This window comes from Saimiri boliviensis, chromosome 5 (genome assembly GCF_048565385.1).
Source record: "Saimiri boliviensis isolate mSaiBol1 chromosome 5, mSaiBol1.pri, whole genome shotgun sequence".
NCBI classification, from domain to species: domain Eukaryota; kingdom Metazoa; phylum Chordata; class Mammalia; order Primates; family Cebidae; genus Saimiri; species Saimiri boliviensis.
In genome coordinates, this window is record NC_133453.1 from 136,374,928 (window position 1) to 136,390,776 (window position 15,849).

The window sequence follows — 15,849 nt, forward strand, 5'->3', positions numbered from 1 at the left end:
ATGATTCAAAAATCAAAAAGTATAAAAAGGAGGGCATGAGGGACTCTCCCTTCTACCTCTGTCCCTGTTTACCTCCTTCTTCCTCATCCTGCCAAATAGACGATTGCTGTCCTTGGCTTCTGGTACATCCTTCTGGATTTTTTACTGCACATAAAAGGCTCTATTCTGTATCTCACTATTTTGTTTAATTTTTTTAGTTAATAGTTTACCTGGGAGTTATTTCTAAATTAGTATATTAGGGAGGTTCTTCTACCTTTTTTATGGCTATATAATCTTCCATCCAGTGGACCTAGCAGGATCTCTTTAACCAGTCTCTTATCAATGAGCATTCAGACTGTTGCAAAACTTGAGCTCTGACCAACCACATTGTGTCTCGTATTGTACATGTGTCCTTTTGTGTCTGGGCAGTTCTGTCTGTTGGATATGTTCTCGTAGAACAGGCAAGCCTGTTCCCCCTGTCCTCCAGGTCAGCAAGCTTCTCAGGTCTGTTCTGGGAGCTCAGTGACCACCTGATTATTAACATGAAGTGTCATAGCACATTTTATTGACAGTAAAGCTAGATCCTGCCACCCCACAAGTTGAAAAGCCAAGCCGAGAATTTACCTCTCCCAGAGGCAGCAGAGACTGCATTTCTTCCCAGAGGAAGACATTCCTTTGAAATGGGGATGGAAAATGGAGCATTTGCCGTTTCAGTATTCGTAAGCTAATGTGTAGTCTGGTATACTTTCTTACCAGTTAATTATCTTAGGGACGGCCAGAGAAAGCATAAGGGGGCATATCACTTCATTCAGACCATGGTAGTCTACAGGTGAATTCCAAGATCCACCTGCTTTTGGGATTGGCCCAATAGAACTATGCTATCAGGGTTTGGAGTAAGAATTGGGATCCCAGCCTCGATCATCTCCTTAAATAAGACTGCTCTCACACATCTAGCTTTCCCTAGCTTTTCAAACTTCTTACATCTCAAAGCATTTGCAGGTCTAGAGCCTCCCACTTGGGTGCCCAGTTACTGCCGGCTTAAGGGGTACCCCCCACTTCCACTTTTCCTTTCGGATCAATGTTGAAAACTCCGTTTGTGGAAATGATCTCTTTGCACTCTGGGAAAGGTGAAACTGTATGAGTCCTCATCTGTAATTCTTCCTGCCACACTCAGACATCTCAGTGGAAGCTTCCTCCTTAACAGCCTCATGACCTCATGCATCCAGCTCCCTTAGCATGATGTTGGACAAATCTGGGCTCTTACATCACACAAGCCCCGATAAAGGAGGTTCCCTTTCTTGCCATCTAGCCACAACTTCAGCATTTTCCCTTGGATCCCTTCCCTGCTGGAGAGCTTGCGGGGCTGCCCCAGCTCGCTCCCCATGTGTGGGACCACCCAGCCCATCCTGGTGGATTAACTCATCAGATGGAAAAGGAAACCCATCCAAGTCCTTGCTCAGATCACTCTGGCACCTCCTCCCCAGCTTCTTTCACAGCTCTCTGTGAATAAATTAAATCTGAATAAATAAATACAGATTTGCCTATAACCTTTAGGAGAGATCCATCCATTTCCAGCTCTTCCTCTTGGACAGCAACAGACAGACATTTTCACTGGTCTTGTGCCAGTCTCTGGCTTTTCTTCTGTTATTAACCGTAAATCATCCCATTCCTGTCCAGTCAGCCTAGGTCTATCTTAGTCCATTTGGGCTGCTATTTCCAAACGCCTTAAACCTGTATGGCTTATAAACAACAGAAATTACTCACAGCTCTGGAGGCTGGGAAGTCCAAGACGAACATGCTGATGGATCTGACATCTGATGAAGGCCTGCTTCCTGGTTCGTAGATGGCACCCTCTAGCTGTGTCTTCACATGGTGGAAGGGGCAAGGCAGCTCTCTGGGGCTTCTTCTGTAAGGACACTAATCCCATTCGTGAGTGCCCACCCTCATGACCTGATCACCTGAATACCCCCCACCTCCTAGTAGCATCACATTGGTGATTTGGTTCCAACATATGGATTCTTGGGTCAGGGTACAGACATGTGCAAACCACACACTGCTACCCTTCATTTCGGCTGCAGACCCTGTGCAGCTGAACCCTGCTGTCTGCTCACCTCATTAACAGGAACGTAGGCTTCATGGACACATTTGGCTCACCCAGATGGGGCCATGCAGGCACTGTGCCAGCTGCAGCCGGAGATAAAGATGTCTCAGTTTATCCCATTCCACTAGTGCCATGATCAGGGGATCCATTTCGGGAGGGATTTTCCACTTTAGAGGGCAGGGAGAGGCCAGTTTCCTCTTTAATATAATTGAGCCATAGCCTAGATATGGGCAAAAATAAGACCTAGATGCAGGCAGCAGATTCAGATGACTCGTTCGTTAAACATGTGCTCTGAATGAAGAGATCCCCTAAACAGGCTTTGTGTGAGCAACATGGCTGATTTTTCACCCAGGTGGTCAGTTGCCAGGGATGGGGCAGATGTGTCCCATACCTTTGGGTTGAGGTAAGGAGATGTAAGGGTGAGGGGTTGTGAGGGAGACTTTGAATGCGGTAGAAGGGTAGCAATGACGTGTGGCTGTAGCCCAGGAGTAGTCAAGGAGGCAGACAATTTTGCTGGGATATCTCGGCCTCACAGGGGAACTGGACAAGTGGGGATGATTAGGAAAGAATGTGGAGAGGACTGCTGGCCTAACTGACACCAGACTTGGGGGGTTGTGAGAGGCCTGGAGTCCTTGCCATCAATTCCCACAACAGTTATGGAGGCCAAGGAGACAGGTCCTTGAAAAGGAGGCAGTGTGGAGTGGGTGACCATGTTGATTAAGAAGAGGATGGACTTACCCTCCATCTTAAGAGTTACCCAAAGCTCAGTGTCCATGGTGGTCCAGGGGGCCTCTGAGATGTTCAGGCAGCATCAGTCTTTAGCCCTAAGCTGAGGAGATCAAGTAAGAGTCAGCCTGAGGGCTACAGGGTTGGGCTCCTGGAAACTTCGGGAGTCGGGCAGTCCCACTTTCAGTGGATGCCCCACTCAGACGGGATACGGCTTAGGAGGAATCCCGGGCTGCGGACATTCCTTGGTCCAGTGGCCAGGTTACTGACACTTGAAACAAGATCCAGGAGGGGCTGCTGGATGCTGTAGTCTGGGCGCTTTGGAATCTTTGTGAGCCGGTGGTGTGGCTAGGGTTTGTCTTACAGCAGAGGCAAGCACCTGTAGTTGTGAGATGCGCTGCCACGAGGCAGCTTCTTCCCTGTCATTAAACACCTTGAAGGCAAGGTTGATTAATTCCTGTTGTGGGGTTTGAGGGCCACATTCTGATTTCTGTAGCTTTTTAACGTCAGAGGCTGGTTGGGTAATAAAATGCCTATCAAGCATTCTTCAGGGGTGAGAGTAGAAGGAAGGATGACATTTAAGTCGCTCCAGGTGAGATTATAGGACTGGGTTAAGTATTGGAAGTCTTGTATATCTTTAGTAGGATCTAATGAAAAGGAGCCTAGGTGTTGGCTAATTTGGGAAAGGTCGGATAAAGAGAGAGGAACATGCACATGCACCCTAACTCTGCCTTCAGCTCCAGCCACCTCTCGAAGTGGGAACTGTTGGGCAGGGGCAGAGAAGTAAGCCGTGGGACTGAGCCATAGCTGGTCTGGGTGTGAGGTGGGAGGTGACAGGAGGGGCATAAGGAGGTGGGCTGTGGGCAGAGGAACAGAAGGGAGGCTCTGGGGATGGAGGTTTAGGGCCTGGATTAGGGTCTGGTTTGGACAGGCAGGGAAGAGAAAGGTCAGAAGGGTCAATGGTCAGGGAGGATTCTGGGTTAACGGCAGGAGGGGCAGACGGAAGGAAGAGAAGGAACATTTGGGACAGGTTGCATTGAGAGCAGAGATTAGGGAGGGATTGGAGTGTTAAATGCCTGCACGTCTGGCACCTCAGACCATTTACCCATTTGTTGATGAAAATTGTTTAGGTCTCACAGGATAGAAGAATTGAAGGTGCTATATTCTGGCCATTTGGATCCATTGTCTAATTTGTGTTGAGGCCACGCCAGGTTCACAGGGGAATAAAAAAAGACATTTAGGTCTCAGATCGGGCCACAGTTGAAGAGGTTTTCGGTTTTTTAGGATGCAGGCTAGAGGTGAAGCCAGAGGAATAGATGGCAGAATACTGCACATACTGAAAGTAATGAGTTAGGAGGAGAGAAGTAGAGTAGACATGAGGAGAAGGAGCAGCCACTGCCAGGGTTTGCAGAAGGCATCCCTGACTGAGTCCTGGGCTGGAACGTGGCTGAGTGATCACAGCAGGCGTCCTCAAGATTGACCAGACACCAAGGGAAGGCTGTCTTCCCGGGACCGTGACTGAAGTCAGAGTTTTTGAGCAAGAGGGAGAGACTTCTCTCCCCTGTTTCTACAGATAGTGTTGCCTTTGTTTCTGTTAGAAGGATTTAAAGGAAAAGAGAGAGAAAGGAGAGACTTGTCTCCTTTGCTCTAAAGGGAAACAGAAAGAAGGAGAGACTGCTTACTCAATCTGAAGGTGGCATGAGGGTTATTGGGCTGGTCTGATGTGCTGAGGTCTTACTGCACTGAGGTCGCAGGTGGATCTTTTCACAGAGGGAGAGCAGGGACAGCATCTGGTCTCCCCAGAGGAGTACCCCCGTCCCAGGTTTTGGCACCAAATGTTAAACACGCGCTCTGAATGAAGAGACCCCCTAAACAGGCTTTGTGCGAGCAACATGGCTGTTTATTCACCCAGGTACAGTTGGGCAGAGTCCAAAAAGAGAGTCAGTGGAAGGCAGTGGGACAGAGTTGGTTTTATAGGTTTGGGGTAAGCAATGGAAAGTTACAGAAGTTACAGTTCAGGGCTGTTTTTGCAATTTGGGAGGGGGTCCCAGGGTCTGGAGTCAGAGGTTGACCAAGGTCAGTTATAAAGTCCAATTGCCTTATCAGTTGAGGTAGGAATTAGGCGCCACAAGGGTTGATCTTTCTTCTCCTTTTTGTGGTTTTCCAGTTACTTGAGACTGTCTAGTTCCAGGATTTCATCTGGAGTGTACATGCAGGTCACAGAGGTTACTATGGTATAGTCCATGGTGCAGTGAGTCAGCCTAAAAGAACTTACATTGTTAAACCAAAGAAAGCTCACTGATCACAGGGCTCATTCAGAGGGTTCTGGCCTTCCTCCCTCAGTTTCAGTGCCTGTGTTACCTCCCTGAGAGATTGAGTGCTACAGATACATAGCCTCTCAGGAATACTCAGGAATGTAATGTGGGGTACTAGAATTGGGGGATTCCCGGGGTACTTAGCCAAACAAGACCACAGCCAGCCACAATGGCCCATTCTTCATTTAAATCCGACTACTTTTTAAGTCCTTGTGGTTCTAAGAACCCCAGTCCCAAATCATTTTCCTCACTTTGATTACCAGTACAGTAATCAAAGAATGGCTGCAAGTGGTTTGAACTAGGGCAGGGTTTGAGATAGACTTAGATATGGCAAAATGAACAGAACTTAGGGATTCACCCATTCAACAAATACATATATATATATATATATATATATATATATATATATATATATTATAATATATATATAATATATATGATCCCTGTTAATCCCTGTTGTAAGCCCAGCCCTGTTCTGGATGGCTGGGGTAAATTAGGAAATACAGCCACAGTGGTCTCTGTCTTCATTAGCCTTAGTGTCAGGAGGAAGGTGGTTTTGATATAGGAATGTGAATGGGGGATTCAGAATTACCTCCTGGTTTCTATTAAGTTGGTGCAAAATTGCAGTTTTTATCGTTACTTTTAATTACTTTTGCACCAACGTAGTAGTGAATAGGGTGCTGTTACTGAGGCAAGAGGTGGAGGGAAAGGAGTTTGGGGCCAGGGCCACGGCGCCGTCAGGAAAACAGTGTTTTGAAGAAGTGAGAGGAAGAAGCAAAGCAACAGTTTCTCACTAGACACCCCCGCACCCCTGGCACAGGTTGGCAGGTCAGAGCTCAGAGGAGCGTCCCCAGAAGCTGCGCTGCATGGCTTCTCGGGAGATCGGACGGGTGCTCTGGGATGCGGGGAGTCACATGGCCAGCTGCAGCCAGGTCAGTAGAGGTGGGCATGGCGCCTCCGCCGGTCAGTAGGGTCGGCAGCAAAGAAGGCAGAGCAAAGTAGGAACTGCTGGAACAGACTGGAGCTGTCTGGGCATGTCTGTGTGTCCCTTTTCATGCCTGACTGCATGACCTTCTGGGTGTAATGGCCTCAGCCTTGCTTTGTAGAAGAGGAACATGTAATTTTCTCTTTACCCTTTACAGTTCCCAGTTGGGATAGACCCCTGTAACCTAAGACAGATTAACAGGAGGAAAACAGGTTTAGGAACACGTGTACATGATGTATTGCAGGACACAGCCAGAGAAATGGGTGAATCTCAAAGAGGTGGCTTTGACTTCAGGCTTGAATACCCCTGTAGTCCAGTGAAACAGAGAAAGAAGGGTGTGGGGAAGGCCAGTTGTGGGGAGATGCCCAGCAAAAGCACCTTAAACAAGAGTAGCATTTGTTATTACAGACTGAAGTCAGTGTCTTCTAGATTGGTCATAGTCTCCAGGGATTCAGTCATTCCTCTGTCTCTTAAGAGAGGAGCCACCCTTGGAAATGGAGGTTTTCTTTGTAAATTTACTTTTCCATACATGACAGTAACTTCTGTTGTCAGAGGTTCTTCCTGTGTCTGTGGTTTCTCAAAATAATCAGCTCAAAATATTCTTTATGCTAAACAAGCGTATTTTGAGGTGGCATATGCTGGTCTCCTACACCTCCTGCCTTCTGAGTCTCCCAGGTTTCATTCCTGTCCAGCTCCCATCTTTGCAGGAAACGGAACTCAGGGGAGATAGTTCCCAGCCTTAGGAGGGACAGTGGCCCCAAGCTGAAAGCACAGAACCCAGCACAGCGGCTCATTCCTGGAGGCATTTTGATGCCTCACCATGCTCACAAGTCTTAGCAAGGGATATAGCAAGTCAGCCTTGGAAGGATTGGGGCTAAAGATTAAATTTGGGAGAGTTGTGATCAAATGCAGAGATGATAAAATAAAGGTAGGAGAGCTGGGGAAAGAGTGCAGGCAAAGGAAGGAAGTCCAGAGCAGGTGGCAAAGGGGAGAAGGTACCAGACAAAAATGGAAAGTGAGTGACCAGAGGGAGACCAGGCAGACAGGGTGGGGCCTTGAAGCCAAAGAAGGGAGTGGTGAGTAGTCAGCAAGAGGCCTGCGCACCTGGGAACTCTGGGGAGAGAAGAATGCATGGTGGGCCTGGGCTATGGAGCCCACTAAAGAGCTTAGCACCACCGGATTCATGCGTGTGGAAACAAGCCAGTCAGAGTGAGTTGAGAGTGTGGGAGAAGAGAAATGCAGGTGGTGAGTGTAAATAGCTAGAAAAGTTTGGCTGGGATGCTGGAGAGGAGTGGGCAGTTTCCTCTCCTGGGGAGAGGAGGAGTGGCATTTTAAGTTGAGAAGTCTTGCTTCCTAATACAAGTGAGGAAGGTTCGTTCTCATGTGCATTCTAAAGCTAGCTGTCTGCTTAGTTTCCTTTACTGAGCCTCAGCTCTGTGCCAGGAAAAGATGCTTGGAAAAGAATGCAAGAGACATAGGTCTTGTCCCAAGAGGCTCTTGTCTCCTCCAGGAGGCAGGAAAAGGTCTGTGTAGTGGGGATGGAGTGACCCTTGAACAGGGCCCTGTGCGACTTGGAAGTGGGATGGGATGTGCCCAGCTAGCTGAGGTTCTGAGAAGGGAGGCAGTTGCAGGCTGGGTTTTGAACAAGAGCTGAAGAGTCTCCAGGCAGAGGTATGTAAAAAGGGACAGAGGGGCGGGGCCTCAGGATCTTCTGGGAATTACATTGTGTGTCCCCTGGGTACCCTAAATGAACCACTTTCACAAAGGCACCTGCTCTGGGCAGATGGGGGGAAGGGCAGAGCCCCAGCATACAAGGTGTGCCCCCCTTCCTTCCCCAAGGATAAAAGCCCCAGCGGGGGGCACAGCTATACAGATTGGCCCTGTTGGGGTTTGGGGGCACATAAACACTTTCCCGTGTAGCTTAATGACATAAGAAACCCGTATCTCTATGTTCTGTTGGGGGAGGACCAGAGGAGGAGGAGAACAGTAAAAGCCAGAGGGGATTTCTTTGACCCTCAGGAGGATATACCTGGGCATGTGCTCTGAAAGCCAAGCAGTCCTGGAAGGAGAAGCAATGAATCATTTGTGATTGTTTTCACTTTGTATTCATTAAAGGCCTCTGCACTATTATGATGGAACCTTAATTGGCTTGGCACTGCCTCTCCCAACCCCTGCTCCTCCCCCCTGTTGCCATCAGAAATTCCTGGAGTGAGCAGGAGAGAGAACCTGGCCTAGGAACAGGTAGCTGGGCTAGAATCTACCCGGAGGATCAAATGAAATGTAGTTGCTTTTCTTTCTTCTCTCTGATCACATATTAATAAATGTATCTCATCGGGTTTTAGCTCTGCTCTCCATGAGCTGCTCCAGGCACCTGCATCTCTTAGCCCTCTTTGCTTCCTCAGCCTCCAGAGAACTTTCCATCAGCTACCCCTTGCCCAGCCTTGCAGACGCAGTGACTTCACATGTGACAGCGTGCAGCCTTTGTTCCAAGTGCCATGTTGAGCACCGAACCAGCAACAATATGCGGGTTACCTGATTTACCTCTTTTAATACACTTCAGTGTAATTATAACTGCATAAAAGAGAGGACAAATTGGCAAGTAATTACAGTGTTAATTTGGCAATGTTTTATCATATTGTGGAAGTGCAATTTCCTCTCTAATTGTGTTGGGGGGCGTGCATTTGTCTATGGTAGAGCTTACTGGGGGATTCTTGAGAATGGAAATGAAACACAAGAGACAGAGAAATCAGCTCTCCTCCCCGTAAATATTCCTGTGTTTGTGTGTATTTTGCAGCCTCCTTAAAAAAACTAACTCTTTTATTCAGCCCTAATTAATGGAATGCCACAGAATGCATAATTAGACTGTGACAGATTCTGCTGATGGATGGCCTTGCCTTTGCAAACTGGAGATACCCCAGATAAAAGGGCTGAACGCTTCCCTTTCAGAATCTCACGGGCTGTGCGTGCCTCACCACCGTCCCTGCTGAGAACGCGACCGTAGTTCCCGGAAAATGCCCCAGTCCCGGGTGCCAAGAGGCCTTCCTCACCTTCCTGTGTGTGATGTGTATCTGCAGCCTGATCGGTGCCATGGCGCAGACGCCCTCTGTCATCATTCTCATCAGGTAAGCCGTTGGCACGGCCCCACCTCTCCTCCTTTCCACGGGAGTTCTGCAGGTCTCCCGGGGACCAGAGCTTCCAACGCCATAGGAATCTGCCCCCAGCCAGGTGAGCTAGGACCTCAGCAAGGAGCGAAGCTTCTCCAGGCTGAAAGAAATCAATTATGTTTGATAGGGGCCTCCCACCAAGAGAAGAAGGTAGGGCATGGCGGCAAAGACAGCACTTTCTTGTTCTCCCAGAAATAGACCCTGCAGGCAGTTTTGAAAAGGATCCCACATTGATCCTTGCAGGAGGCAGCCTTGTTGGAGGAAAATGAACACCCAGCCCCTGCTACTGCTTAGCCATATGACCGTGGGCACATTTCCTCAGAGACTTGCTTCTGAATCTGTAACTAGGACTGATATGACCTGTCCTGCCTGCCTCTTGCAGTGGGGCAGGACCCACTGAGACCCACTGTGTGTGCAAACACAGTGGAGATGTGAGGGTTCTTGTGCAGCAGGGCTCACGGCCATTCTTATACAAAGAGGTGGTTGGAGACAGCCAACCGAAATTCTATTATTACCTGTCTCTGGGACCTGTCCTGGGGACAGGTGAGGTGCCTCAAAGATGAGCCATTAGTAATATTCTGAGTAACTTGTATCATTTGCAGAGTTGTGGAACCCAAAAGTAATCTGACACGTACCCTGCCCCTCATCTGAATCAGGGGAAGGCACACTACACAAAGACTCACCAGCTGGGCGTGGTGGCTCACGCCTGTAATCCCGGCACTTTGGGAGGCCAAGGTGGGAGGATCACTTGAGGTCAGGAGTTTGAGATCAGTCTGGCTAACATGATGAAACCTCATCTGTACAAAAAAATACAAATATTAGCAGGGCACGGTGGCAAACACCTGTAATCCCAGGTACTTCGTAGGTGGAAGCCGGAAAATTGCTTGAACCCAGGAGGTAGAAGTTGCAGTAAGCTGAGATAATGCCACTGCACTCCAGCCTGGGTGACAGAGCAAGACACTGTTTTTTGTTTGTTTGTTTGTTTGTTTGTTTGTTTTCAAAAGACTTGCCTTATTGGGATGCAGATTCCATAGCAAGGGTGGGAAATAAAAGTAGGAACAAAACGCATGGAGTACCCAGTGTCCACGCACTCCACCTCTACTTCATCCAGCTTTTCTCTTCCTCTCACTTTGCCAACCACATTTCCTCATTCTTTGTGTTACGAATGGCCAAGGAAGAGGATTTTTTTTTTTAATGTTACCTTGAAGGTCATTAGCAAGGCCTGTGAATGTGTACAGCATTCAGGCAACAATAGCAAATTGCCATTTGATACTTACTAAGTTTGAAAAATAAATTTTAAAAATTGACACCCAGTGGTTACAAGGCTGAAGCAAAACTGGCAAAATTACCAATTGCTGGTGGCATGGGAAAAGCCTATCATGCCTTTCGCAAAAGCAATATGGCAGTGAGAGCCAGGAACCGTAAAATTATTCAGACTTTTTTATGCAGTAAATATGCATAAATACCCCTGCCATTTATCTTAAGAAAATACTTCTCTGCAAGAAAAAGAAAAAGCTCAATGCAGACAGATTTTTATTACAACGTTAACTATAATAGCAGAAAAACCTGAATTGGAATAGTGAGTTAAATTATGGGACTGCAGCTCCATGGAATAATGAACATTCTTAAGAATGTGAAAGTGTTTATGAAATGAACTATTGAATTTAAAAGTATTTAGAGAGGATGATTATGTATAATATGCATTTGGACAAAACCCATCAGATCTCATGTACAGGTTTTAGGTGGTTGCCTTATGAGTAGTTTATTTTTCATTATTAGACATTCTCGTGAAGTTATATTGTGATATTCATATACCAAACGCACCAAGAAGCATGAAAAATGGCTAATCCCTCTCGCGCTTCCCCCACAAACTCCCCTGCAAAAATCCAGCCTCTACACACTCACTAGTGTTGACTACCAAACATGGAAAGTTTGGGAAGTGATTAAGAATTTCAACAGTCTCAGCTTTATAAATAGCTCCTGGAGCTTTTCTGGGATATTTGATTCCCTCTAAATTAAACAGCCACAGATGGCCTAAATGACCTAAGCTTATAACCCCACGCTGTGCTGGAAGTACACGCTATGCATTGTGTGTATACAGGAGGCCAAGACGCAGCTTTATGGCATGACCTTCCTGGTCTGATTTGCTATCACAGATGTCCCAGGCTGGCACAGGGGCACAGATGCGCACCAGCCCTTGCGCCATCCCGGAAGTGTGAACCCACTGTCGTGCCAGGCGGGACCATCCCACCAACAGCAGTGCTCAGAATGTCTGGAAGTGAGGTTAAAAGCTGATGCTCAGCCTTAGGCCCCACACTGGGCCCTGAGAGTAATTAGGTGGTGGTCTCAAGGTCACAGAGCTATACATGTAGAGTTAAGACTCCCTCCCCACTGTTGCCCAGAACTTTCAATAGTGTTCGCACAGAGCCCTCCGTTCCTTCATAACTAAAGCCAGAAAGGATTATTCTTCTCACAGAAACCAGTTTCCCAAGAGGATATGAAGGGAGATCTTAGCACCTTCCTTACTTTGTTCCTAGTGACATGATAGCTGAAAGGAAATCAGATTTCAGGTGATAAATATTCTGGCTCATTATACCAGAGTGCTTTCTTGATAAGGAGAATTTGCCTCTATTTATGCGTCTAAATCAAAGTGCAAAAACTGGAGCCATGGAGCCGATAATATCTTTAAAGAACTTGGATTTTGTGACGTGCACATTCTAGAGTACTGACTGTGTTTCTGGCCAGAGACACTGGACTTAACCTGGACGTTGTACTAGTGTCTTAGCCAGAGTCATGTCCCCATTGCTCATGAAAGTCATGACCTGCTGCCCTGTGATGACTTACCTGTCTTCTACTCTTTATAATTAAGAGATGTGTTTTCCCTGAAAATCGTAGAAATGGGGGCCAAGACTGACCAATGCCTTCATTCATTCAGGCTGCTGTAACAAAATACCTAGATGCAGTGGCTTCTAAACAAAAGGCCTTTATTTCTCTCGGTTCTGAAAACCAGGACATTCAAGATCAAGGTGGCAACAGGTGTGCTGTCTGGTGAGGGCTGGTGTCCTGGTTCAGAGATGTGCCTTGCTGCCATGCCCTGACATAGAAAGGTGAGGTAACTTTCTGGGGTATCCTTTCTAAGGGCACTGGACCTATTCACAAAAGCAAGAGTCCTCATGACCTAATAATCACCTTCCAAAGGCCCCACCATTACCTTAGGGGTTAGGTTTTAATGTGTGAATTTGGAGAGGACACATCCTTTTTGAATTGTCACTGAGTCTGTCATACCAAGAAACCAGACATGCCCACCTGAGGCTCAAACCAACTGGTAGCTCATTGGATGGCTGTATGAATGACCTCTGAGACCATTTAAGAACGTTGTTCTAGCCAAGTCCATAGATAGGTTAAATATCCTGTAAACTGGATATCCTGCTGGTAACTTTGTTATTAATGTTTATTTTGTACGAAATTGATTTCTAGGCCATCCTTGCAGCTCATGGGTGTTTCAGCATACTGGACTGCTTCTACGCCTAGCCAGGTCCTTCCAGGGAGCATAGACATGTGATTCCTTCCCCATCTCCCCTAGGGACTCGTGATGGGGACAGATGAGAGAAGGGTTCTTTGGCACTGGTATTCAGGATGACCTGAAGCACATATGCATGTGGTCAGTCAACTGTCTTTCCCTTCACATGCCTTCATCACCAAGCCAAGAAAAGGCTACCCACCCATCTACCCACTTACATTGTCACATAGCACATGCTGGGCAGCACACATAGTGCTGGGGTTGAGGTAATGATGCTAAACAAGACACAAATAGCCTTTGGCCTCAAGACAGAAGCCAAGTGTTGAAGAAATACGAGCTACACAAGTAGGAGGTATTACAAAGGAGGCTGTGTTATCAGCTGTATGGACCCATCTGCCTGAAGTTGGTCAGTGTTTCCAAACTTCTGTCTACTAACCCATTCCAGAAAATGTTACACTCTGGAAAATGTTCTGGAAAATGTATAAAAAGATCATTCTAAGGGACTATTCTGAGGAAACCAAGGCCAGGGAGATTGGATCACTTTGAAACAAAAAACTATAATTAGATGAAGATACCTTTCCAATTTAAAAGGTGCTTGTATTAATCAGGGTTCTCTAGAGGTACAGAAGTGAGAGAGATCGATCTTGTAATACCTAATGACTCACCCAATCAACAAGGTTCCACAATAGGCTGTCTGCAAGCTGTGGTACAGGAAAGTCAGAGTCCCCAAACTGAAGAACTTGGAATCTGATGTTTGAGGGCAGGAAGGGTCCAGGATGGGAGAAAGAGGCAGGTGGGTAGACTAGGCCTGTCTGGTCTTTTCACACTTTTCTACCTCCTTTATATCTACCTGCACTAGCAGCTGATTATATGCTGCCTTTCCCAGCCCACTGGATCAAATGTTAATCTCCTTTGGCAACACCCTCACAGACACACCCAAGATCAATACTTTGCATCCCTCCATCAAGATGACACTCAGTATTAACCATCACAGTGCTGAAACATGCTAAGTGGATTATTTCCCAATTGGTCCCTCCAGGGTGTGAAACCATGCTAGCCTGGTGGATTTCACGCAATGACTGGAGAATGGGAAGAGATGTTCACGGTGTCAGCCTGTTTGTGAAGCCTAAGGGGGATTATTTTCTCCATTGACATTTCTCCCCCGTACGCATACCCTACCAACTTAGATGCTTCCTGGTCTCAGCAAAACCAGCATGTCTTTTGGGTCCAAATTTGCATTCTATCCTTCGAATGACAAGGTGAGCTCCAGTTATTAAAAAACACTATGAAATTCCTAAACCTTCTTGGCACCACAGTAGCAGTAATTTTTCAGACTTTAGGCAGGGAAACCAAAAAAAAAAAAAAGACACAATTAGTAATTTTCTAAAGAAGAGCTCTCATGGACAGCAGCAAATGACTCTGGGTCTGTTAATTACTGGGGAGTGATAAGAATCTGTTTTTTTCCCTCTTCATCTCTTTGCATGTAGGACAGTCAGCCCTGAACTCAAGTCTTACGCCTTGGGAGTTCTTTTTCTCCTCCTTCGTTTGTTAGGTACGTATTCTCTCTTTATTTCCTCAGTAATGAATTGGATGCTTATTGCTAGGTGAGTAAATATCAGTGAGATCCCCTTTCCTGGGTCTGTCTCTTTTTTCCTTTGAAGTTTAATTATTAGTAAATGAGAAATTTTAAGTCTGAAAATATTGCTCAGAGAGAAACGCAGGTCCTGCATGGATAGCACAAAGTTCTCATTTATACCAACTCTTATCTTCACGCCACCCTGAATCCTCATCGGCATAAGGAGGAAAAGTGATGGCACCAAAGGGGAAAATCTGGTGGTGTAATTTGGCATCCTCATTAAGCGAGCCATGAGCAGCTTGTGAAATGCTTCATTTATGGGGCCGCCAGCTGGGAGAAAGAGGCGTTTCTCACAATGCCTTGAAAATGGAAACTTTGCATCCTTTAAATTTTTCCAAACCGACTTAGTTTGTTTACCTTGAGTTTCTGGGATGGGGCAGATGTGACCTTCATGCTATGCAGGGCCCGTGTTTCAAGATTTGGTATGGAAAGAAGGAATCAAGTCTAACCCTCTTGTTTTTAAGATACGCAAAAGGAAGATGAGAAAGTCCATGGTTCACCCAGGGTCCTTCCTGTGCACTGGCTGGGCCCGGTTCCCAGCTGGGCCTCCCTCTCTCTTGGCAGACCACACTGTTGCTTTATGAGCATTCTTTGGTTAAGGCTAAGATCAAGATAACTTTTTCCTTGAATAATAGGACAGTCATCTTCCCCAGTGGACTTTAAATGGCATCTGAATGTAGAGAGAAAAACAGCCTGACCTGTATTTTTACAGTAGAAATAAAATTCCCCATTCGAAGTCTATAATTGTGGATAAGCACAAATACCTAGTCATAGAAATGTTTGTAAAAATGGAAAATTGGCAGCAACCCAAAAGCACAACAGCAGGCAATTAGTTAAATCGGTTATGGTCTATAATCGCAGTAGGATTTATGTTCCCCTCTAAAATTCTGGAAAGAAGAACAGACTTAGAAAGGGCATGTGATATGTGGAAGGGAAAACAAGATATCTAAAATATAATAAATACTCAAATATTTTAAATATATACATAAACAGAAAAATACGGCAAAAGATGCCAAAATAGTATCGACTATTTGAGTAAGAAGGTTACAAATATTTTCTAAATTTGTTTTAAAGTTTTGAATGAAATGTCTGTTACTTTTATGAGCTTAATTTTTATATATTGATATACAAAAGAAAAATACTAGCCTTTAGATTCATTAAGGTCCTCCCTAAGGACTAGCCAATGCACAGCATATGTCTCTCCTCACCTCCCTTCTCTGTAGCAAACACTTTCTATCCATCTGTGATCATTCCCTCTGTGCCTGGGAGAAGACTTCAGAATGCTCTCAACCACTATCAATCTATGTTTCTTGGTATATATGAGGCTCATGCTGAGATGGTGCTCCCAGGATGGGGGGAGAGAGGGTCGGGTTGAGAAATAGGAGGAGGTACCTTCCTTATTCCAATGGCATTGTCTTACATC

General features: G+C 46.2%; 1 protein-coding gene across 5 annotated transcripts in view; it reads left to right on the forward strand.

The window, feature by feature from the left end:
- SLCO3A1 (solute carrier organic anion transporter family member 3A1) overlaps positions 1–15,849 on the forward strand; it is a 547,211-nt gene that overhangs the window by 511,864 nt on the left and 19,498 nt on the right. For all 5 annotated transcript variants that reach the window (XM_039479926.2, XM_039479925.2, XM_039479924.2 and 2 more), the window contains exons 8-9: positions 9,053–9,228; positions 14,278–14,342. In XM_039479926.2, coding sequence (XP_039335860.1) covers positions 9,053–9,228; positions 14,278–14,342 — 241 coding nt within the window. The remainder of the gene's footprint in view (positions 1–9,052; positions 9,229–14,277; positions 14,343–15,849) is intronic.